The sequence below is a fragment of the Salmo salar genome, chromosome 29 (genome assembly GCF_965601325.2).
Source record: "Salmo salar chromosome 29, fSalSal1, whole genome shotgun sequence".
NCBI classification, from domain to species: domain Eukaryota; kingdom Metazoa; phylum Chordata; class Actinopteri; order Salmoniformes; family Salmonidae; genus Salmo; species Salmo salar.
In genome coordinates, this window is record NC_138319.1 from 21,180,648 (window position 1) to 21,202,223 (window position 21,576).

Consider the following 21,576-nt stretch of genomic DNA (forward strand, 5'->3'; position numbering starts at 1 on the left):
TGCGTAAAGTTTTACATTTACTTATAATCATGGTGAGACAATATATGTCTTTGATTAGAGCTATTTGGTCTCTGGTAAATTTCTCAATACATCAATAGGTTATTGAATGAGATTGGCATTTTCCAATTAGGCCTAATAGGACCCCTGTCCAATTAGGACACTTGTTACAGTATGTTCACCAAGCCCTTTTATATTACTGTACATTTTATTGTGTAGTACTGCATGACAATAGTTTAATTATTCACGAAATATGGGGGATTACGGTTATAACAAAGATACAAATAGTATAAATTATAGGTTTAAAAACGGTACTACAGTGGTTTTCCAATTTCTGTAAAGTAATTGTTCTGCGTTATTATGACGGGCTATGATGCTCGGGAATGCAGTAAGCACCTAGGTGTCCACACTGCGCCTGTCTAAAATACTTGCGGCTGTCAGTGATTTAGTGAAAGCTCAATCAACAATCTTGAACCTATTTTACATGACTGTTGAATCGGTAATAGCGGTCGTTAAATGGAGGTGAGGGGTAGCCTATATGAAATGTATAACGCTAACGTACTAGTCTAGTGTTACTTCTGCACGCGCTCTGTATTTATTACAGATCGTAGCTACGTTTCCACACGGCAGCAAGGCCAATATTGGGACCATATACTATTTCCCAAATGGAATTTATCATGTGTAGTTGTTAGATTAATTTATTTCACAGTGAGCATTTTGATGCTGATAAATTTGTGTCATTACAGAGTACAATGAGTGTGGAAGTGGAGAGGAAATTTGTCTGTGACGCTGACATTCAGAAACAATTGGAAGAGATAGGAGGTGTGTAGCCTCCACGTTGTACCATTGTGCCCAGAGGGCATCTCCATAACTCTAGATTTTATATTAAAAACACAAAAAAATATGATTGATGTAGGCTACTTACAATATAGAATACACCATTTGAATGTATAATGTGGGCTAACTACTAGATTAATTATAGTGGAATGCTGCTGATGAAGGTTGGTAAAGAAAACTCAAATGTAGACTACAATGTTAATTTAGTTTTATCGGGACAGATTTTATTTTTAATACTTACTTGATATCATTTCTCAGTATACTTACAAATTAAAAACAAAATTGCATCCTTTTCAGCAGTGAAAACTATTCATTCAAACAATATGTAATACATTTTCTATGCACCCTTCCCTCTTTCTTGCAACTTTTCTCTCACCAGCGGTGTGTATTGGTCAGAAACAATTCCAAGACAAGTATTTTGACACCCCAGACTTCCTTCTCACCTTGAGAGATGTGTGGTTGCGTTGTCGCCAGGGATGTTGGGAACTCAAATGCGCCACAGTTACGAAGGCAGAAGACAGAGTGGGTGAGCCTCAGAAGGCAGAACTGTGTTCACGCTATCAGGAGATAACCAATCTGTCCCAAATTCAATTGAAAGTGAGAGAGGTCATGAAAGAAGGTAATGGGGAGAAAAAAACTGCCAACCAGACGCACCCAGTGGTCCATCAAGACACACCCAAAACTGAAGGTGCAAAGAATTGCCCCACAGGAAATGAATCCTGGCTGATGGAGCTGAATCTGGTTTGCTTTGCAGAGTTTACAACACAGAGGTGTTCATTCACTTTTGGGGGGGAAGGAGATGAAAGTGGAGTGCGTGTAGACCTTGACCAGGCCGACTTTGGCTATTGTGTTGGGGAAATAGAGGTTCTCGTGCCAAAGGGAGAAGATATTCAGTCTGCACTGAGGAAGATTGAAAAGACTGCCCAAAGACTGGGTGAGCAGGGGATGCTGGGTATCAGTCATTTATGCACATTTATGCATTATTCTTTCTCTTTTAATTTTCATGGTAATGGTTGTTTCTGCCAGAAAGCATGCATCATACAGATTGATGGCATATATGTATTGTACTAATGGCTTCTTAAAGATAATTTGGTAGCACTTTATGTTACAGCATGGAATAAAATGGTAATAACATGGTAATAGTAAAAGATGGTTGGAAAAAGGGCTCTGTATTGTTACCCCTTATACTATGGCACAAAGTATGTGGTGTAACCCTAAAATAAGAATATAATTATACTGAAATTACGGGGTATCTGGGCAAATAACGTTTCAATGTGAGTAACTATAACTTGTTACCATATCATTACCATGTTATTACAACTTTATTCTGTGCTGTAATGTCACATCTTACTGTTCATTTTGTATTTATATGTTATATTTATGTTAGAAATATTTAATATTTTCTTTATTTTTCCCTATTTCACCCTCTCCCCCTCATCTTTAGGTCTGTCTGGCCATCAGAGGGTTCAAGGAAAAATGGATGTGTACCTGCAAAGATACTGCCCAGAACACTATGCAAAATTACTAAGTGCACATATATTGTAAGAAATAGTAGCTGGAAGGTAGCTGACTAATGTCATTGAAAATTCTGCATGTCCTTAACTTTATCTAATTCAAGTGGTTAACACAAAAATGATGGTCTATTTTTGTTATTACAATAAACAATGAGAAGTTATTATGGTTGGTGCCCTTGATTTTGCTTTCACAAGACTTTATAATTTCATAATCTCATATGTCCTGCTATGCTGTTTGGGTGTCATAGGCCTAGTACATGGTATTCAACCACTTCTAAAGAATAATGAACTACCACCCTGTCCACTTGCAGAGTCACTGAATGATAATCACATCTGCCATTCAGCATTTTTTGGATCCACTTTTGCTGGAGACATAGGATGATTGGGAATGGGAATGTCTTCCAACCTCTTATCGCCATAGGGTGTGGTTGGTCTTGTCCTGCTTACCAACCTTGAAAAAAACAAATAAACTAATACCATTGAGTTAGTATAGTATATAATTCCCTTGCAAAAATGAAATACAAGACATATAAAAAAAAAAAAGATCATCTGTGCAATCATACATTTAAGATAATTGTGTACCTACAGTTGAAGTAGGTCGGTTAGGACATCTACAATGTGCATGACACAAGTACTTTTTCCAACAATTGTTTACAGACAAATTATTTGACTTATAATTCACTGTATCACAATTCCAGTGGGTCAAAAGTTTACATACATTAAGTTGACTGTGCCTTTAAACAGCTTTGAAAATTCCAGAAAATGATGTCATGCTTTAGAAGCTTCTGATAGGCTAATTGACATAATTTGAGTCAATTGGAGGTGAACCTGTGGATGTATTTCAAGGCCTACCTTCAAACTCAGTGCCTCTTTGCTTGACATCATGGGAAAATCAAAAGAAATCAGCCAAGACCTCAGAAAAAAAACTTGGAGACCTCCACAACTCTGGTCCATTCTTGGGAGCAATTTCCAAACGCCTGAAGGTACCACGTTCATCTGTACAAACAATAGTACGCAAGTATAAACACCATGGGACCACGCAGCCATCATACCGCTCAGGAAGGAGACCCGTTCTGTCTCCTAGAGATGAATGTACTTTGGTGTGAAAAGTGTAAATCAATCCCAGAACAACAGCAAAGGACTTTGTGAAGATGCTGGAGGAAACGGGTACAAAAGTATATTTTTCCACAGTAAAACGAGTCCTATATCAACATAACCTGAAAGGCCGCTCAGCAAGGAAGAAGCCACTGCTCCAAAACTGCCATAAAAAAAGCCAGACTATGGTTTGCAACTGCACATGGGGACAAAGCTCGTACATTTTGGAGAAATGTCCTCTAGTCTGATGAAACAAAAATAGAACTGTTTGGCCATAATGACCATCATTATGTTTGGAGGAAAAAGGGGGAGGCTTGCAAGCCGAAGAACACCATCCCAACCGTGAAGCACGGGGGTGGGGGCATCATTTTGTGGGGGTGCTTTGCTGCAGGAGGGACTGGTGCACTTCACAAAATAGATGGCATCATGAGGGAGAAAAATTATGTGGATATACTGAATCAACATCTCAAGACATCAGTCAGGAAGTTAAAGCTTGGTCGCAAATGGGTCTTTCAAATGGACAATGACAAAATGGCTTAAGGACAACAAAGTCAAGGTATTGGAGTGGCCATCACAAAGCCCTGACCTCAATCCTATAGAAAATTTGTGGGCAGAACTGAAGAAGTGTGTGCGAGCAAGGAGGCCCACGAACCTGACTCAGTTACACCAGCTCTGTCAGGAGGAATGGGCCAAAATTCACCCAACTTATTGTGGGAAGCTTGTGGAAGGCTACCCGAAATGTTTGACCCAAATTAAACAATTTAAAGGCAATGCTACCAAATACTAATTGAGTGTATGTAAACTTCTGACCCACTAAGAATGTGATGAAAGAAATAAAAGCTGAAATGAATCATTCTCTACTATTATTCTGACATTTCACATTCTTAAAATAAAGTGGTGATCCTAACTGACCTAAAACAGGGAATTTTTACTGGGATTAAATGTCAGGAATTGTGAAAAACTGAGTTTAAATGTATTTGGTTAAGGTGTATGTAAACTTCTGACTTTTAACTGTATATCTATAATAAACTAAAAATATATATTTTTAAGAAATATTATCAAAAACAAATGTATAGCAGCCATATGAGATTATGAAATCAAAATGTTATCCTAAAACTAGCATATTTCCAGTTTTGTAACAATGACCTGACAATTCTTCAGCTCATGTCAGAAAATACAGTACATTTTTTAGATATAAAAATAATTCGATTTTATAATTTTCTTGCTTATATACCCGTTTGAAATCGTCACCGTTTTTGTATTATTTGGTTATTTGCACATGGTTTGAAACAAATCAATACTAGTCATCAGTTGGCTAGCAAAGGGGAAGTGCTAGGTAAAGTGCTAAACCTTATGTCATCCCTATAATGTGTTGCTATCCCTGCGGTTTTATGGATGTCCTCATTGCAGAGTTTTCCTGTGGAGAATGCCATCCATGTGTAGAGTTTTGTAGGCGTGAGGTGAATTTTCGACACATCCAAGTTTCGACATGTCTTGTCAATTTTCACTGGCACAAATTGACTGACTTGGTAGCTTGTTCTCGCGGGAGAAGGTCATGTGACACCAAAAGGGCTGGGGTTCTCGCGCAGGTTGCTCCAGTATTGTAAACCATAGAAAAAATAATGAGTTTCTATGTTGTAAACAACATGGCGCATCACGGACTTCGCAACTTCGGTCTGGTATTATCTTGAAAACATCGGCAGCGAAAACGGCGTATCATCCACAGATAAAAACCGTTTTCTTAAACGGACTCGTGACAACATAACTGGCAAGTTATTTAGCTTAATATACAGCAACAAATAACTGTCAAGCGCGTGTAACCTTATACTTAGAACAGTGTAGGTATCTTTAGGCTAGGCTAGCTGTATTAGCTAACTAGCTAGCTAGTCAGACAATTCATGCGATGGTTACCTCGTTTTTTGTAACGACCGTTAGAGCAAGTCGCTTGATGATTTTTGCCATTGCATTTTTTTTTAGCAAACTAAGTCTTTGATAGTAGTTGTATGTCTGTGTCAAGAAGACACGGTCAATCTCTTACACGTCAGGCAGCTCACCCATACAGGTGAACAGATTTAATGTTAAAGTAACTATCCTGTGTTTCCAGATTGTTATGAAATATTACTTATAATTAATTACAACATGAATTAAATAGTTTACCTTCCCTAAAATGTTAATTAAAGCAGCTATATGTAACTTTTTGGGGCGACACGACAAAATTCGCATTGAAAAGCTATTTCACAGCGGTTTTGACAATATTTGTCGACATCAACGTTACTTGTTTTGTCACATAAACTGATATTAGATGAACTATTAGAATTTTAAAAACCAGCAAATGGCGGAGCGATTTCTGCATATTTTACCTTTTTAAGTAACTATGTTAATAAGCAGCTTTTCTGTGTTGGAATGGTGTGGGGTGTAACCCAACTACAGAATGGTGTGGTTTTATGTCATGAAAAATATTCATGCGTGTAGACAGCTGATTTGCCAGTTCATTCTCCTTAGGAGGATGACATCCTCTATGAGGAATTAGCAAGCATCAGAGCCATATACACCGAGTGTACAAAACATTAGGAACAACTTCCTAATATTGAGTTGCATCGCCTTTTTTTCGTGCAGCGTTGGAGTTCTTGACACACTCAAACCGTTCAAAGGCACTTAAATCTTTTGTCTTGCCCGTTCACCCTCTGAATGGCAACATATGTTTTATTTGCCTCCAGGCTTACAGCTGTAATATGTCACTTTTTGTGTTATAGATCTGTCATAAAAATTTCTGGGGGGTATTTTTTTTTTTTTTTACACCTTTTTTCTCCCCGATTTCGTGGTATCCAATTGGAAGTAGTTACAGTCTTGTCTCATCGCTGCAACTCCCATACGGACTCGGGAGAGGTGACGGTCGAGAGCCATGCATCCTCCGAAACACAACCCAACCAAGCCGCTCTGCTTCTTGACACAATGCACATCCAACCTGGAAGCCAGCTGCACCAATGTGTCGGAGGAAACACAGTACACCTGGCGACCTAGTCAGCGTGCACTGAGCACGGTCAGCCACAGGAGTCGCTAGTGCGCGATGAGACAAGGATATCCCTGCCGGCCAAACCCTCCCTAACCCGGACGACGCTGGGCCAATTGTGCACCGCCCCATGGGCCTCCCGGTCACGGCCGGCTGCGACAGAGCCTGGTCTCAAACCCAGAATCTCTGGTGGCACAGCTAGCACTGCGATGCAGTGCCTTAGACCACTGCGCTGCCTGGGGGGTGGTTGTTACCCCTTTTCTCACCAATTTCGTAATATCCAATTGGTAGTTACATTCTTGTCCCATCGCTGCAACTCCTGTACGGACTTGGGAGAGGTGAAGGTCGAGAGTTATGTGTCCTCCGAAACACACTAATCGCTTGACCCAAAAGCCAGCCCCACCAATGTGTCGGAGGAAACACCGTACAGCTGGCGACCGAAGTCAGCGTGGTTGCGCCTGGCCGCCACAAGGAGTTGCTAAAGCGAGATGGGACAAGGACATCCCAGCCGGCCAACCCTCCCCTAACCCGGACAACGCTGGGCCAATTGTGTGCCGCCTCATGGGTCTCCCGGTCGCGGCCAGCTACGACACAGCCCTGTATCGAACCCGGATCTGTAGTGACTACTTTAGCACTGCGCCTTAGACTGCTGTGCAACTCGGAAGGCTCGATCTGTCATTTTCATTGGAAGCAAGTCTAAGAAGCGGTAGATCTGTCCTATGTACACTATTTCTATGCTCCCGTTCTTAAGTTTAGTTTTTGCGTATTTTATTTTCAGTTTTGTACACCAGCTTCAAACAGATGAGAAAACAATATTTTTGGTTATGGAAAAGATATTTCAGTGTTAGAGAAACTGAAATGAATCGAACTATGTGACAAAACAAGTATAGTGTATGGAATCCTTGTACTATCAGAATTTTTGCAACTAGGCAATGGCGGAGCGATTTCGTCTTAGTGTGGAAAATATATATAAAACACAGGAAATAACGTTTTTCACTGCACTGGGCCTTTAAAGCATTTGTCATCATTATTCACTTCTCATAGACAACATTATTGACTTCCCTGGCAGGCTCTCGGTATATGGGCTCTCAGTCTAGTTCTGGGATGTCCGGCGGTCGGGGCTCCAGCGGCAACCCTGACCAGTCTGAATCGGAATCCAACCAGAGCAGCAGCAGTAATAACAGTAACAGCAGTAGAAGTCGCAGATCGGCTGAGGGGCAGCAGGTTGACAGGCAGTCAACAGCAGAGGAGGACGTCGATTTAGCTCAAGTGCTGGCTTACCTATTGAGGAGGTAAGTTGAAGCTGGGACTGGGAGACAGTCTGACCATAGCCTATACAGTAGCCAAAGAGTAGACCTAGCACTAAAGAAGTTCACTCTGCTCCAAGTTTAAATAAATACTCAACACAAACTCACATTACTGCTTCTCAGCAGAGGGGAAAACTTTAGTTTTTCCTTCATCGTTGCACTTATAAGGAAATCATGCCAATGCAGAATGGAGTGCTTTCTCCACTGGAGTTGTGTCCTATGTGTAGCCTAGTCCTAGTTCATGTCAATGAGCACAAGTGTTTCCCCATCCCTCTCCTCATCTTTGTGTGTACATGAAGGGGCCAGGTGAGGCTGGTCCATGGGAGTGGAGCAACAGGCCTGCAGCTCGTCCAGTCGTATTCAGACTCTGACGAGGACAGCGATGGGGCTTGGGAGGGGCGTCTAGGAGACCGTTACAACCCTCCCGGTAAACCAAGCGGGGTTTCATTGAGTGCACTAGTCACATTTAATCCTACTTTTTACTTTGTGTGCAAGCAATGGAAGAAAAATGACCAAAAAACATAACGCTATTCCTTCTATCTGATATAGTGCTATTCATATAGATATTCCAATGCACTTGACATCACAGTTAAAATAAAAAGTATTGGCATTTTTGTTACACAAGTGTGTTTACAAATGTATACCTACTTGCATGCCTCACTGGTCTCTTGCTCACTGCTCCTGTGTCTTGTCAGTGGACTCCCAGCCAGACACTCAGGAGTTGGACCGGAGTGAAATCCGGACTCGGATCCTCCTGACCACGGCCTCATCTGACTTGAAAGGCAGGCAAAGCTTCACCCACATGCTAACAGAGGTGAGGGCAAGCATTGTTGGGCAAGCATGTTGGGTCTACTGTGTTCCTCAGGTCTAGAGGGTGATTCTGATTTGTGTTACTCTCTCAGAGGGAACAAGGCCGATGTCGAGGCTCCAGTTTTTCTCACGGAGAGTGTAGTCGCATTCGCTCACAGTGAGTATTACCAAAACGCCTCACATCCACACACTAAAACTAAGCACCGTAAACTCATTGCAGAAACAAGTGAAAGGGGATGTGTTATGAATTGTTCCACTTAAAAGCTGTAATGAATAAAGCCTTATTTATCGGACCATTAACCTGAATGTTGACAGATGAGGAGCCTGTTGTTGCTGAAATCCATTGGTGTTCCGTTTGCACTTCTCCTCAGTTTCCTGCCCAATCATGTGACACACAAGGACACATACCAGCAGAAAGCGTTCTGTGGTGTGTACAGTGACGATGGCAACATGTTCCTCTCTGCCTGCCAAGGTAAGGACGTGAACACAACCGTTACAGTAGACTGGGGAAATGATTGAAATTCCTTTAGTTCTTAACCACATCGCTGTGTTTACATGTACAAACAATTTCACATTTTTATTTGTAGTGACCACTGATTTCTAAAACATGCATCCTTCCCTGGCTTTCCTAGACCAGAACATCCGTTTGTATGACACCAGTAGCGGGCGCTTTAACCTGAAGCAGACTGTGAAGGCCAGGGACGTGGGCTGGAGCGTGCTGGACGTATGCTTCACCCCCGACTCCCACAACGTGCTCTACTCCAGCTGGTCTGATTACAGTAAGGCTAGGCCACCAGAGCAAAGATACCACCCACACTGGGGGGTGCTGCTATTTTAGTCACCCTGACCTTACCATAGATGAAGGAATGGGTAGGATTATAACTTAATTTGAAGATAGTGAGGTGGAAGGACCGCGCTTCAACCAACATGAGACGAGGCGCAGTCGGTTATCACAGCTATGTCGATCTAATATAAAAGAACTCAACTCTAACTCATTTGGAAATAAATGATTTCTAAACATTAAAACTGATGTTTTTTTTGCCATCACGATCTTCACCAGAATATATCTATTTTGGGCTTCTTGTCATGTCACTGGGGTGTATTTTGTACTGATGTGTGCTCTCTTGTACCCCTCTAGTTCATGTCTGCAGTGTAGATGGAGACAGTGAAACCCATACCGCCCTGGACCTCAAGTTAGTGTTTCCCCTCATAGTACTTATAGCTTAACCAATCGGGTAATAAACTGTTCTACCGGCAATCCTCTTCATTCACAAGGATGCCTGACCTTGGAACTAGCTATCATTTCAACCAGCCATTGTTCATTTTGTGTGCCACTCTAATGGAGCAACAGGAACCATTTCAATTAGATGAGTTCATAATGTATTACATGAAAAGCTGAGGGACTCCATTTATGTGATTTTTTATTTCCTGCTGTTTGGGCTAAATCCTAACTTCTTTGTAACTTCAACATTTACTTAAATTATATGAATTCGTGTAAAAGGGGTTCACTGCATCAGGGTGGCTCGTGAGGCTACACTTGCACTGAACTTTGAGATACGCGCATGTTTCTCTGAAGCTAGGATTCAACTTTTTGAGAGCAGCACCATTTTAGGCCAATTATTTCCATGGATTGTAGATGATGTTCCATAATTGGAGATGTGTCTCAGTGGAGGAGGCTGGTTAATGTTCTGTTCTTCCCTCTTAGCCCAGACGAGAGGAGGTTCTGTGTCTTCTCTCTGGCTGCCTCCACAGACGGAAAAGAGATCCTTGGAGGGTTAGTGCACCCAATTTCTTCATCCCAATTGTACATTTTCAGATCAATTTCTAATATTTTTTAGTTGGTTAGGGCCACGTTTAATAGCCTACAGTGCATATCTCACTCTCCGTTTCTTTTTTTTCTTCACAGAGCAAATGATGGCTGCCTCTACGTCTTTGATCGTGAACAGAATAGGAGAACCCTTAAGGTCTGTGTGTGTGTCTGCTTATAGACCATATTTGCTGTTGCTGTTGACATTGGCACTGCGAGTATTTAGTTACACCCTGGTCACCCTCTGTCTGCCCACCAAGCATCACACTATCGCCTTGCTGACGATACAGAGCGTCCCTCTTATCTTGGAACCCCTCTGTGTATATCACAACCCACCTCACTCTTGACCTCTGCTATCTCTTTCCTCCTCACTCTTTTACACACTCTTTCTCCCCCCTTTCTCTTCCCTCCTCTCCTTCTCCTTAGATTGATGCTCACGAGGATGACGTGAATGCGGTGGCTTTTGCTGACAGCTCGTCCCAGCTGTTGTTCTCAGGCAGCGACGACGCGCTCTGCAAGGTGTGGGACAGGCGGACGCTGCGGGAGGACAGACCCCAGCCCGTGGGCCAGCTGTCTGGACACAGAGATGGCATCACCTTCATACACAGCAAGGTAATAGAAAAAAACACTAGCTGCGTGTGTATGTGTCCAGCATTTGTAATCACTCTACACATTAGGATACAGTGTATGTGATCATCCATATCAAAGCACTATTTGAATACGTACAGTGCCCACAGAAAGTATTCATACCCCTTGACTTATTCCACATTTTATGTTACAGCCTGAATTCAACACGGATTACATATTTTTTTTCTCATCTACACACAATACCCCATAATGAGAAAGTGAAAACACGTTTTTCTAAATTTATTGAAAATTAATTACAGAAATATCTCATTGACATACACGTTCACACCCCTGAGTCAATACTTTGTAAAAGTACCTTTGGCAGCGATTAAAGCTTTGAGTCGTCTTTGGTGTCTCTATCAGCTTTGCAAATCTGGATTTGGGATTTTCTCCCATTCTTCTTTGCAGATTTTCTAAAGCTCTGTTAAGTTAGATGGGGAGTGGCAGTGAACAGCAATGGGATTTTCAATGGGATTCAAGTCTGGGCTTTGGCTGGGCCACTCAAGGACTTTAACAATTTTGTTCTGAAGCCTTTCCAGTGTTGGTTTGGCTGTATAGTTGGGTCATTGTCCTGTTGGAATGTAACTCTTTGCCCCAGTCCAAGGTCGTTTGCATTCTGAAGCAGGTTCTCATCAAGGGTTTGCCTGTATTTGGCTCCATTCATTGTTCCCTCTATCCTTACCAATCACCCAGTCCCTGCTGCTGAAAAGCATCCCCATAGCATGATGCTGCCACCACCAGGCTTCACGGTAGGGATGGTGTTAGACGGGTGATGAGCTGTGCCTGGTTTTCTCCAGGCATAGCGTTATGCGTTCAGACCAAAGAGTAACATTTTTCTAATCAGACCACAGAATATTTTGACTTATGTTCTGTCTTTCACATTCCTTTTTTCAAACTCCAGGTGTGATGTTGTGCCTTTTTCTCAGGAGTGGCTTCTGTCTGGCCACTCTCCCATAAAGCCCAGATTGGTGACATGCTGTAGAGACTGTTGTCCTTCTGGCAGGTTCTCCCATCTCAGCCAAGGAACTCTATAGCTCTGTCAGAGTGGTCATTGGGTTCTTGGTTACCTCCCTGACCAAGGTTCTTCTTGCCCGGTTGCAGAGTTTGGTCAGATGGCCAATGTTGGAGACCACTGTGCTCTTGGAAACTTTCAACACTCTAAAAATAGTTTTTTACCCTCACGAGATATAAGGGGATACCCAGTCAGTTGCACAACTGAATGCATTCAACCGAAATGTGTCTTGCACATTTAACTCAACCCCTCTGAATTGTACATTTACATTTGAGTCATTTATCAGATGCTTTTATCCAGAGCGACTTACAGTAGCCAGTGCATACATTTTTATACTTTTTATTTTGTACTGGTCCCCCGTGGGAATCGAGCCCACATCCTTGGCGTTGCAAGCACCATGCTCTACCAACTGAGCCACATGGGACCATATCTGAATCAGATATATGCCGCCTCCACAATTCTATCTAGGAGATCTACGAACATTTCCTTGGACTTCATCATTTCTGCTCTGACATGCACTGTCAACTGTAGGACCTTCTATATAGACAGTTGTTAATTTCTAAATCATGTCCATACAATTGAATTGGCCGCAGGTGTACTCCAATCAAGTTGTAGTGACACCTCAACGATGATCAAAAGAAATTTGATACACCGGAGCTGAATTTGGAGTGTCATAGCAAAGGGGTGTGAGTACTTACAGTTCCAGTCAAAAGTTTGGACACACCTATTCATTCCAGGGTTTTTCTTTATTTTTACTATTTTGTACATTGTAGAATAATAGTGAAGAAATCAAAAACATGAAATAACACATGGAATCATGTAGTAACCAAAACATTTGTATATTTGAGATTTGTCAAAGTAGCCACCCTTTGCCTTGATGACAGCTTTGTACAGTCTTGGCATTCTCTCAACCGGCTTCATGAGGTAGTCACCTGGAATGCATTTCAATTAACAGGTGTGCCTTGTTAAAAGTTAATTTATGGAATTTCTTTCCTTAATGTGTTTGAGCCAGTCAGTTGTGTTGTGACAAGGTAGGGGTGGTATACAGAAGATAGCCCTATTTGGTAAAATACCAAGTCCATATTATGGCAAGAACAGCTTAAATAACAAAGAGAAATGACAGTCCATTACTTTAAGACATGGTCAGTCAATACGGAACATTTCAAAACTTTGGAAGTTTCTTCAAGTGCAGTCGCAAAAAAACATCAAGCGCTATGATGAAACTGGCTCTCATGAGGACCACCACAGGAAAGGAAGACCCAGAGTTCCAACTGCCGTGTCTTTGTGAGACACAGAGTAGGTGAACGGATGATCTCTGCATGTGTGGTTCCCACCGTGAAGCATGGAGGAGAAGGTGTGATGGTGTGGGGGTGCTTTGCTGGTGACACCGTCTGTGATATATTTAGATTTCAAGGCACACTTAACCAACATGGCTACCACAGCATTCAGCAGCGATACACCATCCCATCTGGTTTGCGCTTAGTGGGACGATCATTTGTTTTTCAACAGGACAATGACCCAAAACACACCTCCAGGCTGTATAAGGGCTAGGAGAGTGATGGAGTACTGCATCAGATGACCTGGCCTCCACAATCACCCGACCACCCAATTGAGATGGTTTGGGAGGAGTTGACCCGCAGAGTGAAGGAAAAGCAGCCAACAAGTGCTCAGCATGTGTGAGAACTCTTCAAGACTGTTGGAAAAGCATTCTTCATGAACCTGGTTGAGAGAATAAAAAGCTGTCATTCTACAATGTAGAAAAATTAAGAAAAACCCTTGAATGAGTAGGTGTCAACTTTTGACTGGTACTGTATGTGTAAATTAGACATTTCTGTACTTCAAAAAAACATTTCTAAAAACATGTCATTATGGGGTATTGTGTGTAGGTAGGTGAGAGAGAAAAAAACCATTGAATCCATTTTGATTTCAGGCTGTAACACAACAAAATGTGGAATAAGTCGATGGGTGTGAATACTTTCTGAAGGCACTGTACATGGTAAAATGTATTTTTTATACACAACTGGACAGGTCAAAGCTATGCTGTGCTGTTTCACCAATCAGAAAGGGTTTCGATCAGTGAGGAAGGATGTATTAGTATTTTTACCCTCATTCTGTGGTAACAAAAACTTCTGTGTGTCCGTTGACTGCACAAATCACCCGCAGGGACAACTATTTCTGTCAGGAAGATACACATCTATCATTAATCTGCCCTCTCCATCTGGCAGGGCGATGCACGTTATCTGATCAGTAACTCCAAGGACCAGTCCATCAAGCTGTGGGATGTGAGGAAGTTCTCCCCCAAGGAGGGCCTGGCGGCCTCGCGGCTGGCCGTTACCCAGCAGAACTGGGACTACCGCTGGCAGCAGGTGCCCCAGAGAGGTGAGAGGCCTGGGGAAGGGGGTCAGGGTGTTAGGGACGTTTGAGGCAAAAAGGTTGTTATACATTACTGGTTCCTCTTCTAGCTTGCACATTAGATAGCAAGTGGGCCACTCCAATTGCAATCTTCAATCATAAGATACTATGCAAGTATACATGATTAAATCGATCCAACCATTTTGTTTCTATTTATTACACAGTTGAAGTCGGAAGTTTACATGCACTTAGGTTGGAGTCATTAACTATTTTTTTCAACCACTCCACAAATTTCTTGTTAACAAACTATAGTTTTGGCAAGTCGGTTAGGACATCTACTTTGTGCATGACACAAGTCATTTTTCCAACAATTGTTTAGACAGATTATTTCACTTATAATTCACTGTATCACAATTCTAGTGGGTCAGAAGTTTACATACGCTAAGTTTACTCTGCCTTTAAACAGCTTTGAAAAATCCAGAAAATGTCATAGCTTTAGAAGCTTCTGATAGGCTAATTAACATTATTTGAGTCAATTGGAAGTGTACCTGTGGATGTATTTCAAGGTCTACCTTCAAACTCAGTGCCTCTTTGCTTGACATCATGGGAAAATTAACAGAAATCAGCCAAGACCTCAGAAAGTCTGGTTCATCTTTGGGAGCAATTTCTAAACGCCTGAAGGTACCACGTTCATCTGTACAAACAATAGTTCGCATGTATAAACACCATGGGACCACGCAGCTGTCATACCGCTCAGGAAGGAGACGATTAACGTACTTTGGTGCGAGAAGTGCAAATCAATCCCAGAACAGCAGCAAATTACCTTGTGAAGATGCCAGAGGAAACCAGTAGAAAAGTATCTATATCCACAGTAAAACGAGTCCTATATCGACATAACCTGAAAGGCCGCTCAGTAAGGAAGAAGCCACTGCTCCAAAACCGCAATAAAAAAGCCAGACTACGGTTTGCAACTGCACATGGGGACAAAGATCGTACTTTTTGGAGAAATGTCCTCTGGTCAGATTAAACAAAAATAGAACTGTTTGGCCATAATGACCATTGTTATGTTTGGAGGAAAAAGGGGGAGGCTTGCAAGCCGAAGAACACCATCCCAACCGTGAAGGACGGAGGTGGCAGCATCATGTTGTGGGGGTGCTTTGCTGCAGGAGGAACGGGTGTACTTCACAAAATAGATGGCATCATGAGGTAGGAAAATTATGTGGATATATTGAATCAACATCTCAAGACATCAGTCAGGAAGTTAAAGTTTGGTCGCAAATGGGTCTTCCAAATGGACAATGACCACAAGCATACTTCCAAAGTTGTGGCAAAATGGCTTAAGGGCAACAAAGTCAAGGTATTGGAGTGGCCATCACAAAGCCCTGACCTCAATCCCACTAGAAAAATAGTGGGCAGAACTGAAAAAGCGTGTGCGAGCAAGGAGGCCTGACTGTGAGGAGGAATGGGCCAAAATTCACCCAACTTATTGTTGGAAGCTTGTGGAAGGCTACCTGAAACGTTTGACCCAAGTTAAACAATTTAAAGGCAATGCTATCAAATGCTAATTGAGTGTATGTAAACTTCTGACCCACTGGGAATGTGATGAAAGAAATAAAAGCTGAAATAAATCATTCTCTCTACTATTATTCTGACATTTCACATTCTTAAAATAAAGTGGTGATGCAAACTGGAATTTTTCCTAGGATTGAATGTCAGTAATTGTGCAGAACTGAGTTTAAATGTATTTGGCTAAGGTGTATGTAAACTTCTGACTTCAAGTGTGTGTTTTTTATATATAATATATATATATATTTTTTTGTTTGTTACTTTTTACCCCAATTTCGTGATATCCAATTGGTAGTTTAGTCTTGTCCCATCGCTGCAACTCCCATAAGTACTTGGGAGAGGTGAAGGTTGAGAGCCATGCGTACTCCGAAACACGACCCTGCCAAGCCGCACTGCTTCTTGACACACAACTCTTATATCCCGGAAGCCACCCGCATCAATGTGTCAGAGGAAACACTGTACAGCTGGTGACCGAAGTCAGCGTGCCCGGCCCGCCACGTGGAGTCGCTAGAGCATGATGAGACAAGGACATCCCTGTCAGCCAAACCCTCCCCTAACCCAGACGACGCTGGGCCAATTGTGCACCACCTCATGGGTCTCCCGGTTGGCTGCGACACAGCCTGGGATCGAACCCGGAAGTGGGTTAGGCCTATGTGTTTAGTTAGGCCTATGTGTAAGTAATTAAGCAGCTTACTCCTGTTATGGTTTTAAGCAAAGATCTGTAAGGATATGAGTCGACTTGTCTCCTCAGTATAATGCTCGTGTCTCTTGGTTGACCTTATTTAGAATTTTTTTTGGATAAGTATTTTCAACATTTTAAAGTTGTTTCAGGGCAAGCTTTGAAGCTTCTTTATGTTTTTTCCACTATTAGGCCATTGACCAATAGAACACCTAGCCTAATTTGAATGTTATTCATACCGTTTTAATTAGTGGATAGGTTTTTATCATGACTGTTACTCGTGTTCCTGGTCCTGCCAGAGAAACATGCTCTTATCTGGGGTGGCTGTTGTGAAGAACCAACGTCTTCCTATCAGTACAGAGATCAAGTCAATGTCAAAAGGGAGTCTATTTTGATGTAGGCGGTAGATTTTTAGCTAGATTGTTCTGATGTCTTCTTAAGATGTATGAAATGTATGCATTCACTACTGTAAGTCGCTCTGGATAAGAGCGTCTGCTAAATGACTAAAATGTAAATGTAATTTACACTCGACGCTATAAAAAAGCAGTGCAGCAGTAATGAATTAGTAGGGAAGTGTATCTATAGGCTTGTGTTATTATTAGCGGCTAGAATCTTTTTTAATATCGAGGAATATTTCACGTTCTCTGTTCATAGGAGTAACAACATGAATTTGTGCATGAGGCAGAAATAACGCAGTGCGACTCGTGTTGCGCCATCAGCTGGAAGACTGACCCTTTTTGGTCAGGGAGAGCGAAGGGATGTTGAGTGCCGAACCTTCAGTCTTCTGCTCTCTCCCTCCGCTGATACCGACCATCAGATGCAGGCACCATCAGCCCAGTAAAATAAAAAGCTAATTATTTAAATGTATGCTCACTCAGATGTGCCTCATAAGTAATACAACAACAGATCTATTACCGGTGTGATCATATAGCCTACCATAAATGTTTAAATATAATGGCACAAACATCAATGCGTTGGCAGGGCAATTCAAGCAAAGCTAATATGCGGTGATAATGTATTAGGCCAATAGCTTACTGCACAAACCTCATTGCTACAGTACTTTTAATTTTTATTTTAATTGGTTAATGTTGCATAGGCTTATGTTTTTGAAGTCAAATCTGAGCGGTTGATCTTGGCTTGCATTTTGACTCTGATCTTGACTCAGAAAAGGTTGGTGACCACTGTTCTAGATTGTTCCCTGTTAACACTATCAACATTTCCCTTTGCTGTGGAAATTGTGATCGAAACAACGCAATATTAGCTACTTCCAATGCAACATCCCGAAACAAAATTATCTATGCAAGAAATGCAGAACGCATCGGAGTAGGATTCTATTGCATTGACATGCACTACACAGCCCATACTCTATGCCGCACCGCTCTGTGTAAAAATCTGAGCTGCAGTAGGCCTATATGCAAATAGACCATTGCCATATACGGATCTGTGCCATTTACTTTTAACTGGACAGTGTTTTACAGCATGAGCGGTCGTGAGTAGATGCAGTTGTTTTGAGATCAAAGCGAGAGCTGCATGTAGCCACGTGCACATTTTGTTCTTATCCTTTGCTAGTTAGTGAGTTATTAGCCCAGTTATAGATCATTTGTGGTCAGCAATAGGGGAGTGATTGCTTCCTACGAGAGGACAAAACGTGTATTTCTAGACACCTTTGAAAAGCGAGTCAGGTGAACAGCTTTTTTTTTTGTCTTAAAGGGGCAGTGTTGTAATTTTGAGACAGGCTTGAAAAAGCTAAGTAGCCAATATGCAGAGGGTAGCATAATTTGTCTGATTCTCTGTAATAATGGTATGGGAATAATGGGAATAATGCATTTTATTTAGTAAAGTGGTTTCCTGCATCAAACAACACATTTTCAGTCACCTCTTTGTCTGAAGAACAAGTCGATAAACAGGTTAATGTCAAGCCCTGCGTGTTGTTTTCAAAAGTCTCATGGAATGTAGGCCTACATTGAACACCACACGCAGTCTGCTACTGTAGGCTGAATGATAGAACAGCTATTTCCATGTTAAAATGTTATGAGATACATTTTCTCCATTGTTTTTCATGGTAGTCCACTCTGGTAGGCCTACATTATGATCAAATAGCCACAGTAGCCCACGTGGCCACTGTTAACAGTAACTTTAAAGCAGGTACAGCCTCAGTGTTCACAGTAAACATGCGCTGGAAGACCTGAAAATCTGCTCAGTGCCGGGAACAATTAGAGGGAACATTGCCTACAGTATCTTTTGAGCATTCATCCTCTACTACATGTCCTATTGTAAATTTTTGGCCATAAGGCAGCTGTATTTGACTGTGTAAATAGAAGGCGGTGTTGACTGACCTGTCATTTGCCTGCTGTGCGTCTATCGCCTGTCCACCCAGCCCTGAAGAGACACAAGCTGACCGGCGACACCTCGGTGATGACCTACAGGGGTCACGGTGTTCTGCACACACTCATACGCTGCCGTTTCTCCCCGGAGTTCACCACCGGACAGAGGTTCATCTACACCGGCTGCTCCACTGGGAAGATCATTGGTGGGTGACGTGTGTGTGTGTGTTGAAGAGAGAAATATAGTTTGATTCTGTTTGTGTAGAATGTAAAGTGTGTACGTGTGTTGGTCTGTATTTGTGGGAGAGAGAAATATTGTGTGTGTGACTGTGTTTGCCAACACGTGTGCTAGAGGGAGTCAAAAGCATTGTAAAGGGGTATAAAGGACTGTGTGTCTGTGTGTCCAGTCTATGACGTGCTGACGGGCAGCGTGGTGACCAGACTCTCTGAGCATGACGCGTGTGTGAGGGATGTCAGCTGGCATCCCTACCAGGACAACATCATCAGCAGCTCCGTAAGTCTCTCTAGCTGGCTCTGCTCCACTCCACTGAGGGGTTGGCATCAATTCAGGAAGTTAATTTAGACCATTCAGAATACCTATCTCATTAAATCAATGTGCTTGTAAGTTCTCTTATCTTTCCTGTCATTTAACATATTGTTCCTTTTCTTCCCTCTAATTCCCACTTCCCTCTTTATTTTTCTCTATTTCTCTCCCTCAATCTTTCTTTTTTTCTTCACAGTGGGACGGAGCAGTGCGTGTTTGGGAGCACAGGCAGACCCACCCACTGGATGAGGAGAGGGAGAGGGACTGAAAGAAGGACTGGAAGTGATGATGTCATAGGTATGGGATAGCCTGACCGTGTCAGTCAGTGACATCACTCTGGGGAGAGGCGGAACCATAAGAGGGAGAGAGCGAAACAACAAGCTCAGAGCGAACCGTGAAATCTCATTGATTCAATGCTGGATAACAATAATTATAGTGTGATTGTGAAGTGTTAATCTCCCAATTCTATCTTCTTACTTCTCTGTGTTGGTACAGAAGCCATTATTACCCCCCGTATTCGCCAATCTGCAGAGAACGGCAAAATTTTAGCGAGACAGTTGAGGCATTGTCTTCTGACAGGTGGTGTTATTCCTACACAGCACTAGTCCATCCACCGACAGTGCAGACGGAACCATGCTATCTAACTTTAAGACCATGACAGTTAAGGAGAGTTGATGTCTCTTCTCATGCAAGTATAGGCTAAAGAAGGCTAAAGCCTTTTCTAAGTTGGGCTGGTGTCTTTTATGCAGAACCTATTAAAGCTCAAAGCTAACTAAATGCTTGCTCCGAGAGCCCCCAACAAGCCTCTTAACAACAGTATGTTTTTGTTGCTTTGAGTAAAAAGCATCACCCAAATAATGTATACTGTATGTAGACGAAAACAATGTTATAAATTACAGGCGAATTGTGAACAGCCACCAAGACTTATGACAATTCTGTATAAGATATAATACTTTAACGGTATTAATGTCCATGGGTAAGAATAACTTATTTTGGAGTCCAACAATTCCAATTCAAATATTTGAATGTGTGAATAATGTGTGTTGGGGTTTAAGACACAGTGAAGGGTTGGGGGATGTGTGTGTGTGCACGTGTGGATACCCACTGGGCAAAAACTGGTTGAAACAACATTGTTTCCGCATACTAAAAAATGTTAAACAATTTATGTGAAGTTGAATCAACGTAGAAAACTGATTTGGAATTACAAAAAGTCATCAACCTAAGGGAATTTAATATTGTTTTCACCAAACTTTTAACCTAAATCCAATGATGAAATGCTTTGATTTCACGTTGAATTCACATTTGCTGACAACTCAACCAATTGTAAATCAAAACTAGACGTCTGCCCAGTGGGTACACGCATATTAATGTGTGTATGTTGTTTGACTGTGTGTTTATATCGATGTTCATGTTCCAATCTCAATTGTTTTACAATATCAATAAAACATTTATTTGAACATATTCACCGGAGTTATTTTGTAGAAGTACATAACCTGCCAAATACAGTCGTCAGAAATAATATGAAGGGAATTGCCAGATTGATATCAGGAAAAGTTATCTGATAACAACTGTAATTGTTACTACTTAAGCCACCTGTCTTTGCAGTAATTTGCTTTACAGGTGGGTTTTCACAAAAGTCGCTGCTTGAGCAATAAGAAGCAAGAGGGGATTTTTTTGTTGAACACAACAGTTTTAAATTAGTGCATAGCCAACCACAGCTAACAGACAATTAGTTGCTATAGAGTCACATCATAGTTCCGTGGGGGGGTATTGTAACGGCAGGAATGTTGTTTATACTCTAATATTAGAGTCAGATTTCTTGGCACTCTCAGAGAGCGAGGGAGGAGAACGAGTGAACAATTAACACAAATATAGGATGGGAGCTGTCTGGAGACTGGCCTCTGAGGCTATTAGTAAGTATCTCTGATAAACCACCAGGGGCTCGTATCTGAATGAATACAGGCAGATGTTAAGTGGTGGGATACATGGAGCAGCATATAATGGAATGTTAAGTGGTGGAATGAGTTTTAGAGAACGCTCTGTGAGGCATGTGTTGCTTGTGACAAACACAGACAACAGGGATGGATTCAAATAA

The 21,576-nt window shown here is 41.9% G+C and overlaps 2 protein-coding genes across 3 annotated transcripts; both read left to right on the top strand.

Annotated features, from left to right (window-relative positions):
• The first annotated feature begins 397 nt into the window (after nucleotides 1-397).
• thtpa (thiamine triphosphatase) lies at nucleotides 398-2,509 on the top strand. Its single transcript, XM_045710521.1, has 4 exons — nucleotides 398-519; nucleotides 744-819; nucleotides 1,214-1,768; nucleotides 2,279-2,509. Exons 1-4 carry the CDS (start codon nucleotides 514-516, stop codon nucleotides 2,377-2,379), a joined length of 738 nt encoding a protein of 245 aa, XP_045566477.1. The 5' UTR covers nucleotides 398-513; the 3' UTR covers nucleotides 2,380-2,509.
• A 2,539-nt stretch (nucleotides 2,510-5,048) lies between these two features.
• dcaf11 (ddb1 and cul4 associated factor 11) lies at nucleotides 5,049-20,942 on the top strand. Of its 2 annotated transcripts, none has more exons than XM_014181081.3 (15): nucleotides 5,049-5,211; nucleotides 7,523-7,745; nucleotides 8,060-8,187; nucleotides 8,456-8,574; nucleotides 8,663-8,727; nucleotides 8,942-9,042; nucleotides 9,203-9,349; nucleotides 9,709-9,763; nucleotides 10,276-10,344; nucleotides 10,477-10,534; nucleotides 10,804-10,989; nucleotides 14,242-14,395; nucleotides 18,991-19,143; nucleotides 19,345-19,451; nucleotides 19,678-20,942. In XM_014181081.3, exons 2-15 carry the CDS (start codon nucleotides 7,534-7,536, stop codon nucleotides 19,747-19,749), a joined length of 1,626 nt encoding a protein of 541 aa, XP_014036556.1. In that variant the 5' UTR covers nucleotides 5,049-5,211; nucleotides 7,523-7,533; the 3' UTR covers nucleotides 19,750-20,942. The 2 variants fall into 2 exon arrangements, with proteins under 2 accessions (XP_014036556.1, XP_014036557.1); XM_014181082.2 differs by lacking the exon at nucleotides 5,049-5,211 and adding an exon at nucleotides 5,219-5,505 and having other exon boundaries at nucleotides 19,678-20,436.
• Nucleotides 20,943-21,576: the final 634 nt, after the last annotated feature.